Source organism: Giraffa tippelskirchi, chromosome 12 (assembly GCF_054371585.1).
Source record: "Giraffa tippelskirchi isolate mGirTip1 chromosome 12, T2T-mGirTip1v1.2.pri, whole genome shotgun sequence".
NCBI lineage: Eukaryota > Metazoa > Chordata > Mammalia > Artiodactyla > Giraffidae > Giraffa > Giraffa tippelskirchi.
The window spans coordinates 102,150,448-102,162,449 of NC_137286.1; the positions used below are offsets into that span (position 1 = coordinate 102,150,448).

Here is a 12,002-nt window from a genome sequence, read left to right on the forward strand (position 1 = left end):
AGATGTTAGATCCACCTCATTCTGATCATCAATCTCTTTCAGTGGAAACCGTTCATTTGCCTGCAATCTACTCTAGTTCAAAAGACCCCTTTCTGTACAAATGTGTCCATCAGCGTCTGTAATTTGCTAAGAAAGGACACTGCTTTCACGATTCATTGAAAACATCTCACGAACCTTAGGATGTTCAACTCACAGACTGTCTCACAATGACATTCTCTTACCTCCTGCAAAAACTTCTCACTCATTGGACTGAAGGGATGTCCTGGGGGCTTGATTCCTGACACCACTAGTCCGGAGCTGAACACCCGGGGCCTCTGGAGGTCTGGCTTGAACTTCTCGTAGAGGCCGGCAGCCGGCTTCAGGTCACCACCTGCCGCCTTGTCCTCTTTGGGGAGAGACACGCTGCATGCGGGTGGAGCATAAGGGAGCCCCACGGGAACCAGTGACGCGTCCACCTGGCCGAGAGCCTGCGGGCTCCTCCGGATGTAGGTGATGATCTTGGGCCTCACGTGCTTGGGCTTCGGCATCACAATGGGCCTGGGGTCCACCCGCTCTTCCCTCTTTTCAACCGGGGGGCCCACCATCCCCTCCAGTGAGGTGGGTGTGTCCTCGGGACGGGGGAGGCCCCCGGGGCAGGCGTTCTTGGCAGGCACTTTGGGGGAGGCGTGTGACAACCCAGTGCTGTCAGCGGGAGGCAGGGCGGCCGGGGGGGACCCCACATCCACACTCGACACGCCCAAGTCCTGAAAGCGGCTGCTGGGTGGTGGGGGCTGGTGGGCCACATTCACAGTTGTCTCTGGGTGGAGGGACGCGGGGACACCAAGAAGGACATCTGCCCTCGCTGGGGAGGTGCTTTCAGTCTTCACTGTAGGTTCTAGATGGTTCCTGGTCTCTGCAACAGTTAGAGAGACCTCTTGGCCTTCCTCAGCTTCTGAGCGGATGCTTGGAGGGTTGGGGGGCTCAGGGACCCCGGTTTCACTCTCTCCAACAGAGGAATCTGAGTCAAAAACCATAGTGTTGACATTGTTCCCACCTCCCAGGACGCCTCTCTCGTCGCTGGCACCAGAGGGCCTGCTGTCAGTCGCATCTCCAGGAACAAAAGTTACGTGACCATCCCCTGGTAACACGCCATTGGGCACCGTTTCACCCAGCTTCCGAGCTGTGCTTTGCAAACTTCTGGCCGTGGGTTGCTGATCCACAGCTTGTAAGGAACCGGGGCTCGGCTTGGCGGTGGTTCGGAGAGACCCATCCTCACCTCCCTTCTCCGGCTCACCTCTGTCTCTTCCCGCGCCTGGCGGGTGGGGAATGCCATGTGCCAGGCTCCTCAACCCAGAGGCCGAGGCTCCTGGTTGCGCCTCCCCAGCTGGCTCCTTTCTCCCGAGAGGTGACACACCATGCCCCTGACGACACCCCAGCTCCCCCACCTGGGTGGACTTGAACTCCTGCACGGCCCCGGGCTGGACAGGTTTCAGCTCTGTCTTGGGCTCCACCTTCCCTGGACCCGCTTGTGCTTCTGGCCTCCTTGGGACATCCTTCAAGGCTGGAGAGCAATCAAGAGCACACTCTGGATGAGCAGAAGGTGCTGTGTTCTGGGCGCTGACCTTGGGTACCCGTCCCCTCTCTGGCTGGGTCTCTAAGGGGACGGTCTCCATGGTTACTGAGGTAGATGGTTTAGGATGACGTGCGCCCTTTCCCTCTGAGGTCCCGTCTGCTGGAGGACAAGGCGGCCCTGGAGAAGGGGCTGTTCCTGTCTTTGGTGGCCCCTCCCCACCATCGGGCACTGGATGCGGGGCTTCTGGAGACCCCAGCCCTGCAGGCTGTGGAAGCGGCCAGGCCAGGCCCCCAGCCCACTCCTTTGTGAGCACGTCCACTGCTGCAGCAGAACTGCTAGCTCTTTCCAAAGAATGCCTCCTCAGTTCCTCGTTGTCAAGGGTCTTGGCCAACTTATCCTTGGGGACAGGGCGGGGGACATCAGCCTCCCGCTTAGCCAGAACCTCCAGGCTGGACTCGCCCATGACAGTCCTCCGACTCAGCAGACCTGGTCCCTGGAGACCCCAAAGGGCCTGTGGGTGGTCTGTGCCTCTCTCCAGCTCGGGCTCTTCATTCCGTTCTCTCTGAGCCATTGGAGAGAATTTAAAATCCTTCAGGCAGATGGGGCCAGCCTGAGATGCCTTCGCAAAGCCCTGAAGTGGGTGAAATTCCTTCGGGGCACGGGGACTATTCTCTGGTCCCCTTGAATTTGCATTTCCAACTTCCTCCGGCAGAGCACACGTGGCAGGCTCCTCAGGAGAGGAGCCGACCTCCAACATGATGGGGTTGGCATTGGCGTCTCCCAAATTCAGGACTTGCTCGTTATTATTTTTTGCTCCATTTCTGCTGTCCCGCAATTCGCTGTAACATGACTTCTTAGGAGCCACTGGAACACTCATTTTCCAGCCGGCAATGGGGGCTGCCTGCCATGCAGTCCTCCTTAACGGAAAGGGGTCTCCTTCAAGCTGCTACCTGGAGAAGAGGAAATTCTCAAGCTGCTTGTTGCCCCTCTGACAGCGTCACCAGGGTGATCCTGCTTTCATCATTTTCAGAGCAGTTTTAAAACCGAGCACTGTCTTCATACACGGAAGGATGACTTATCTGTTAGGTTCCAGCTGAATGAGAGCCAATTAGCCCATGAGACCTAGAGAGAAATAAAAAGAAAAGTATGCTAGATTGACAGATAGAAACTCTCGGTAAACACAGATTTATTCATCACTTTCCTGCCATTACTTCATTCACTCAGTCCAGATACTATTTCTCCAAAACTTTTCTGATAGGGGCTCCTGCTAGCCAAATACAGGAGAACATAACATCGAAATGATTAATGTTAGAAATGGATTATAAACACACATTAAATCTTAAGTTCATATTTTAAAAATCCACAAGTTCATACTGATACTGATTAAAAAGGGCAGAGGAGAAAGGAAGCTTCTTCTTCACAGAAGAATACCAACTGATACAAGAAAAATTAGACAATTAGAAAAATCACCACTTTGTATTCACCAGAGTAATAATTATCTTGGATGAGGGACACCAATGGCTGCTAAAATCACCGAGTGCAAAACTGTTGGGAAACAGGATATTTACATAATCTTAGAGCACCACTCTCCAGATTGCTTTATTTCTTACAAAGGACAACTTCATCTGTACAACAGAGAAGCCTGGTGGACATCATCAAATTTAACATATCAGTATCGAAAGCAATATCACATGTTCCCAGTGTTAGGTCGTTCTCAGGCCTCACATCCCCCGTGAGAGTATTCTTGCTATAAATGTTCTTTTCCTTTCATTTGCTTGCATCTACACATAGAGTGTACTTTTTCTATTAATGAGATCATTTCCTATAAGCTAAGTTTTTGTCAGTCATTTTTTTCACTTGTCCCTTCTCCCTACTCCCCACCACAGGACACAGTAACATCCTAGCCTAGGTCTTTCCACTCTTTTCCCCATGTTCATAGAATCCTGTCCAAACACACACACCTATGATTAACATACACACACAACTAAATCAAGACAGATAACCAACAAGGGGCCGATTGTACAGCACAGGGAACACTACTCAATATTCTATAACTACTGTATGAGAAAAGAATCAGATAAGAATCAGAAAAGAACAGATACAAGCATATGTATAACTGAATCGCTTTGCTGTACACTTGAAATGAACACAGTACTGTAAATCAACTATACTCAATAAAATTTTAAAATAAAAAATAGAATAAAATAAAAGACAAATACACATGCCTATGCACAGGTGTACACCTTCACCTCCCTGCCGTGTTGCACTTCCGTTCTGTCCACTTTGCACTCACATCCTCATCCTCCCACTCCTTAGGTCAGGCTGGTCCCGAGAAGGCCAACCTCAAGCCTAACCAGGGTGATGACACTCTGATCCCAGCCTCAGTTCCCTGACACAGAGGGGAGTCTCAGTACATCCATATTTCTTTCTTTATTCAGTTTTTAAGGTGTTTTCCTTGTGCCTCTGGCACAAATACAAAAAGCATGTAGGTAATCAATAAGACAGCAGTTTAAAAGAGCTTAATGCTCTCTGGGTTAGGAAAGTCACAGAGAGCAAGAATTCCACAAATGTGAGCCAACCCACAAAGTAAGCATCTCTAATTCTCTGAGGGCAGAATTATAAGCATGAAACCAACAGCCCTCTTGAGTTTGAACTGTGGAGGCTGGCAACAGGAAATCAGTAAATTCTTCTCAGCAGTGACAACCCAAACCAGAGTATCAGACACTGCAGTCCACACTGCGATTGCTAGAGACTGACATGTGACCAGTGCTTTCTAAAATCCAACACGGACTCAGCATCAGGCTCCTTGACACGTCGGGTAAGCACTGTACCCTCTTCCTTGCCAGCAAACAAAACTGTCTTTGTCCATCATTAACCATCAGGCATGTCTCCAGCTCTCCTGACTCTCCCTGGCTCACAATCTCTGCTGATGGTTTGACCAACTCATCTAGAACCCTTTCAGTTGAGTGCATATATGTTCCTGCATCATTAAGCAGATGGATAGGATCTAGATCTTCATATACAATCTCTTCATCTATCTTACACTTCAATTTCCTGTTACCATGTTTGTTCTGTCTAGTATAGCAGGGAAGGCATGCCTGTATACAGAAGACCTCAGCAGACCCCCCATCTCTGTGCCGTCCACTAATGTGACCATACCACCATCTGAACGATGGGCAATGGCCAAATTTCCCAGCTTGACATTCAAAGTCTGATGAGTGCTGGACCCATGTATACTTCCAAGCTTTAATCCCCTTTACTTTTCTACTTGAAATGTGCCTGCCAGTAAAACTGGCCTCCATATTCCATAGCTTCCTGCTTCCCAGGTGGTGTAGTGATAAAGAATCCATCTACCAATGTAATGGACGTGGGTTCAATCCCTGGGTTGGGAAGATCACCCTGGAGTAGAAAATGGTAACCCACTTCAGTATACTTGCCTAGAAATTTCCATGGACAGAGGAGTCTGGTGGGTTATAGTCCATAGGGTCGCAAAGAGTTGGACACAGCTGAGTGATTGAGCACAAGCATCCCATAGCTCCACTCTTTGAGCTCAAAAGGCCGCCTCTTTCATTAGGCCTTTCCTGATTTCTCCTTTCTCCCCTTTCCCAAAAAAAGGTGAAGAAGGAGCTTGATATTACTTCTCCACATCTTGATTCCCTAGATCTTTCCTTCTGGCATTATCACACTATATTTTTAAAATTATATTTACGTACATCTTCTTTTATTGGGCTTCCCAGGTGGCACTAGTGGTAAAGAACCCACCTGCCAGTGCAGGAGATGTAAGAGATTTGGGTTCAATCCCTAGCTCGAGAAGATCCCCTGGAGAAGGGCATGACAACCCAGTCCAGTATTCTTGCCTGGAGAATCCCATGGACAGAGGAGCCTGGCAGGCTACAGTGCGTGGGGTCGCAAACAGTCGGACACGACTGAGTGACTCAGCACACACATCTTCTTTTATTATACTTAGATGAGCCTTTTTCTACAGTTACAGTTTCACTATAGCTATGTGTGTCTTGTTTTCTTTATTAAACTACAAGCTCACTAGATTGTAGGTTAACAGCTCAGATACCTCTCTATTCCCTACAGTGTCTGGGACAGCATTTTTGTACATAGTTGGCACTTGGGATTATCTCCCCCCAACTTGAGCTCAAAATGATGAATCACTTTCAATATAGCATGGGCCCTAATTTTTTTTTCAGTCTTTTAAGATGGAGATTACAAAGTCCACTTTCCCAACTGGTTAACTAGTAAGGCACCCTCTTCACTTCCCGGTAGGAGGGCTATATCAGAATACTCAGGGCCTTCCCTGGTGGTTCAGACGGTAAAGAATCCACCTGCAATGCAGGACACCAAGATTCGATCTCTGGGTCAGGAAGATGCCCTGGAGAAGGAAATGGCAACCCACTTCAGTATTCTTGTCTGAAGAATTCCATGGACAGAGGAGCCTGGCGGGCTACAGTCGATGGCATCACAAAGAGTCAGACACGACTGAGCAACTAACACTATATGGAAAAATACATTCTGATCATCATGCTTGATTTATATTTGTCATAATATTTATTTTAATTAGAAGATTTAAAAACTAAAGAAAGTCTGAGGAATTTTTATGTTATTAAATGGAGACATGGGTTTTAAAAGATATGAAAAATACTGTATTTTCCTCCTGAGCGGCCAAGTTTGCTAGGAAATGCTTTATCAGTTGTGAATTTTCACATAAATATTCAAGTGCTGTGCCTTTGAATGTAAATGCAATTCCATCTGACTCAATAAAACTTAGTCATCAAAGAAGCTCTAGCTAAAATTTCTACCATGCAACAAATTATCCTTCAGAAAAACTTAAGAATACAGAAAAATGTATAGGCTGTAAACCCAAAATGTAACAGTAAATACAATAATGTGGCAAAAAAGTCAAAATCCCAACTTTCAAAGTTTGACATTTTTACTGAGCATCTACTGAGGTCTATAATTTAATAGGATAGTTTCATGTGAAGTGACTTGCAAGCATTCACATACAAGTTAATGTATTCAACTATTTTAGAGAGTCTTGTGGTAATCACTCATCTGTGCTTTCTGCAATGGCAATTATTTAGGAATAGCCAGGTTCTTGGTCCTATTTCATAATGCTGTATATGTTTATTCTCAACAGGTATAGGTAGTTTAAAACTCGATACACTGCTGACTGAATGAACTTTACAAATTCAGTTTCATTGCTTGATTAAAACTTGAATCACTGGTTGGGAGATGGTAACTCTTATGTTCCAGGACACTGTAGCTATCCATGGTGCTGAATTTTGTGAAAGCTTGCTAAATTATGTAAAACTAGAACCACTCTCTGCAGCTGGCTTTACTCTCCTTATCTATGTCCATAATATGAGTACTATATCACATTTTATTCTAACATATAATCAGAACTGTGTTCAGAAAAATCTCCCTTTTCTTCTTAGCTAGCAGAGGCTATTTTATTTTTATTTTACCTTGAGTAAAAAGAGTGAAGAATGTGTAAACAAAATGCTCTATTTTATAAAGGGCCAGGAAAAGACATAACTTGGCTTTCCAAAGGCTATACCAATCTTACATTTCATCAAAATATTAAATGAGTTGATATTTTAGGTCTCCCCAGTAAAAACGTTGCATGTTTCTCCAAAAGAAGCCTCCTTTGCATTTGACAACCAAATCATTTGTTTTCCACGTTAAAAAAAAAATCCTTACTTCCAGGACAGAGTATCACCTAGAATATATAGGGTATTCATTTTTGCCTATTATGTGTAATATTTATTTTGTTTTTGTCTTGAATGATTTTTTCCTAAAATTCAAATACTTACATTGCCCATCATTTTTTAAAATGGAACTTCATTGTGTAAAAAAATAAAAAATATACCAAAGTCCCCTACTCCCACCATAAGAAACAAAGATTAATGTGTAGAACCCCAGATTTTTTTTTAACACTCAGGGAATCAGCTTTTTAACTCCAGGTTTATACTTTGCATATCATGGACACCTCTCCACATAAATACATGTAATAAAAACTTTATTATTTTTAATGGTCACTTTTACCATAATTTCCCTGTCAATCTCCCACTGTCAGACTTCAGGTTGCTTTCAGCTTTTGTCTTTTAAAATAGTTCTTCACATAAAATTGCTGAATGTATATCTTTATGCTCCCCTTACTTCCTTACAATACATTCCTAAAGGTAGCCTCACTGTGTAAACAGGAAAGCACATTTGCATCTTAATACACAACTTTAAGCCCCATTAGGGTTTTTTGTTTTTTTTACAGGCACAGTCTGTGCCCAGACTATATGCCAGGACCTGGCACATAATGGGTGCCCCATAATTACTTGTTGAATAAATGCAAATTGCCCTCAAGAAAAAAGTGTCAATCTTCCTTCTCTCAATTTCCCTACTATCTGTTCCATCTCCTCTCTTCTGAAATTCTTCATGGCCACAATGACCAGATTATTTGCCATTTGAACAGCAACACTATTTTTCTGCTTAGGAATTTTTTCATTTTTAATTAAAGCATAATTTATCTATGGTAAATTGCACCCTCTTTACTGTACCGTTCTGCAAGTTTCAGCAAATGTAATCAACCTTGTGACCACCACCATGACAATCAAAATAGAGAACAGTTCCACGGGCTCCAAAATCCCCCAGTTTGCACGTCAACCCTTCCCTTTCCCCAGCCCTTGGCAACCAAGATCTGATTTCTGTTCCCACACTTATGCCTTTTCCAGAATGTCATTTAAATGTAACTATATAGTGTGCAGCCTCTATGCCTGGCTTCCTTCCCAAGCACAGTGCATCTGAGATTCATCATGACCTGGGGTCTATCAAAGTTCATTCGTTTCTATGGCTAAATACAATTCCACACTATGTACCACAGTTTGTTCAGTTTGTTCCCTGGTTGAGGAACATTTGGGTTATTTCCAGATTGTGGCAATTATAAATAAAGCTACTAAAAACATTCACGTACAAGATTTTGTATAGAACTAGAACACTTCTGAGAATTCAAAAATGCTAAGACAGACAGAATGCCAAGATACCAAGTACAGACTGGACATCTGGACACTCTCTTCAGAACACACTTCTCACCACCCAAAGTGATCTGGTTCTTGTGCTTATTTGCCTGTGTATTATCAGCCTCCCCTTGTCCTATATAAGCTCCAGGAGAGCAGGTAACCCCCACCAACCATCCCATCTTCTGTTCACCACTCTCGTCTCAAGCCCACAACAGTAGCAGGCACACCACAGGGATTCAAAAGCACTTTTTGACGAGATGAACTTCACTCAACACTAGGAATTTATTTTCCACACTTGAATAGCATTTACCATTACCAGGTGCTATTTTCAGTGCTTTGCTGCACTGAATCCATATAACAACCCTATGGCTAGATTTTGCTATCTTGTTTTTACAAGTGAAGAAACTAAGGCAGAGAGACATTAAATAACTTCTGAAAGTATGAGGAAGAACAGGAATGTAAATCCACAGTCCATGCTCTTAAGCCACCAGGCCAAGCTTCCACAGAATCATCGATTTTTAAAGTTGATAGGTTTAAAGTCTTGCTATTTTATTTTCTTATTACTTTACCTCTAGTGACATTACGCATCATTTCATACAATGTTCAGCTATTTGTACTTCTTCTTTCATGCTGTGTATCTCCGAAGTGAAATTCTCTCTGTTATTTTTAATGGCAAACACGGGAGACAAGCTATTTCCAGATTTTATCAAGCTAACATATTGAAGACTAATATTCCATCTACAAAGTACTAGATGAAATCCAAACTCTTCCAATATTATCACATTCTTGCATTTATTAATAAGAAACTGAAAAGAGAGACAGGCTTCAAATCTAGATAAAAGCAGATCCTTTCTGACATACAGGAAAGGAAGAGTATCCATATATAGGACTCCATATATAGTATCCATATGTCTGACTCAACTGGCTGAGTCAGACAAGGCTTTGGTTATACTGTTGTTGGAGGAGTGAACAGCGTTTAAAAAAAAAAAATGAGCTCCAATGTTCATTTTTCTCCTCCTCCAGGGGCTATCCGGCCTGTGAACACATAACCTGGCTGCTTCACAACCTATGCCACCTGCCTGGCAGGGGAAGGGCAACTGAGGACCCACTTGTTTGAATTTACAGCATCTTCTCCTATTCATCTACCTGCCCAAGTATTAATATAACACTGTAATATTCACAAGTTTGTTCCCTTCATTTCTAATCACAAATGGCTTATATGAATATTCCAACACACCCTAGAAACATGCAACAGATCTAGAATGGGCAAAGAACACATCCCCTTCTTTCTTTCCCACTTGTCCTATGGCTCAATCTGCTCTACAGTATGGATGCTGGCCAAGCAGTTCCAGGAGAATCTTTAAGTCTCCTTGAGCAGGTAGGGAGGGAGAATGCCTCCTGGAGGCTGGGGTTGGGGGGTTTGAAGTACAACTGGGAGATAGGACCAACACTTTCTCAAACTTCTTCACCAGACCCTGCTCAACCTCACTTCTCCAAGTGTGTTTATTTCAAAGCAGCAGGGGTGCTCAAAGCTGCATACCTTGACCTCTTCTGTGTATCTTAGACCCTGGCAATGGACTTGAGCATTCACAACGGGGGTGGGATATGACACGTGTTTATCTGTGGGACTGTAAGCTGTAAACCCCAGGGATTGTCTGCTACCTGAGAGGAAGAAAGAAATCTTTCTCACAGCATCAGGGATAATGTGAGCCTTACCTGCAGCTCAACAGCCTGCACAGGTTGGGGGTAAGGAGAGGGTGGGACGAATTGAAAAAGTGGCACTGACACAGACACACTACCATGTGTAAAATAGATAGCTAATGGGAAGCTGCTGTGTAGCACAGGGTGCCCAGCTTGGTGCTCTGTGATGACATGGTTGGGGGGTCTGGAGGGAGGCTCTAGAGGGAGGGGCTACAGGTATATATACAGCTGATTCACTGTTGTACAGCAGAATCTAACACAACATTGTAAAGCAATTCTACTCCAATTAAAAAAAAACCCTCAAAAACAGTCACTGCCACATTAAAGATCTTGAAATTAAAAATAGCAGCAGCCTGCACCAGGTCACTGTAAATGGGGCTCTTTCAAATCGAGTCTTTTCTGGAAGGTACATTTCTTCATCTTTCATCAGAAGCATATAACGTTTTTTTCTGTCAAATGAACCAGATACCTAGAAGGATAAAGCTAAATATTTAACACCAAGGCAGCACAAGCAAAAAAAAAACAAGTGTGTAACAACCAGAGAGCAAATAAATAAATGGCACGGTGACTGCAAAAAAAGAAAAAAAAAAACAAACCTCCAATTAAATGAAAAGGGATATACTTTCAAGTCCAAAGCCTTTTTGTTAAGAGTCTCTGTATTTCTCTTAGTTATACTATGTAATGAATAAGGCATTTTGATCACCATGTTTGGAATGTCTTAATCTCTATGGGAGAGATAAAGAAATGAAGATAAATAGAAAAAGAAAAAAATATATTCCTTAGTTAGGAACCAACTTGGCCTAGAAACATGCAAGAAAAATAAATGATCTATGCTGGGGAGAATGACTGGTTCTTCTATACAATCAAGATGAATGAATAATATTGCTTTAGTGGATTTGTAGGATTCCTCCAACATTTCATCAAAACTTGCAGAAAAATAGCACAAAACAAAACAAGTAAGAAACCTTAAGATTTCCAACAAAATTCAAGAATGCTTCCTTAAAGAGCAACATGGTGATATGTGTCTGAATAGCACCTAACCCACAATTCCAGGGTGGAAAGCTGGCCTGTAAGCATTTCTGGGATAGCACAGGGGCTTCTCGCATCACATCTGGATGATCAAAACTGACAACTTCCATAAGCAACAAAAATCAAACACTCCCAGAAAGCACAGACCTGAGTAAGGATGAATTTTAATGCACATGCTTTAAATATTTAAAACCACAGTTTAGAAATTCACTCTTGAATAGCATGAGCTGCTCAAACATCCATTTTAATCAACGACTCTCAAAGAAATACCGTTAAGTCTCATGCTTCTTATCTTTTCAATAAAACAGCAGAAAAGCTAATTAGTCACTTTCCACTTGGTGATTTACAATCATATCCTCTTAAATACATGACCTGGGTGCATAAGTTTCAGGCACAAGAAAGAGAGCCATGATGCTAACTGCTCCTCTAATGTATGGTCCAGACAGTGGCCAGGAAGGGTCCTGACGAGGAGTCCCATCCCAGGACTACCTCTGACCCGGCCACGCTTCAAGGCTGAGGGGGCACGTTTACACACTGACTACCCTCCTTCCGACCAGAGAAATAGGATCCAGTTGACCATTAGGGCCTCTTCTGAACTAACATGGAAGAGTCCAGGTTAGACGAGGACCTAGGCGAGAAAGCACAGCCTATTGCAAACCACAGTATCCTGCACCTCCAGGGGCCTAGGAAGAAAGAGAACT

General features: G+C 43.7%; 1 protein-coding gene across 1 annotated transcript in view; it reads right to left on the reverse strand.

The window, feature by feature from the left end:
- Positions 1-12,002, reverse strand: part of MTUS2 (microtubule associated scaffold protein 2) — a 369,436-nt gene that overhangs the window by 248,560 nt on the left and 108,874 nt on the right. The window contains exon 3 of the mRNA XM_081549337.1: positions 222-2,674. Coding sequence (XP_081405463.1) covers positions 222-2,429 — 2,208 coding nt within the window. The 5' untranslated portion in view covers positions 2,430-2,674. The remainder of the gene's footprint in view (positions 1-221; positions 2,675-12,002) is intronic.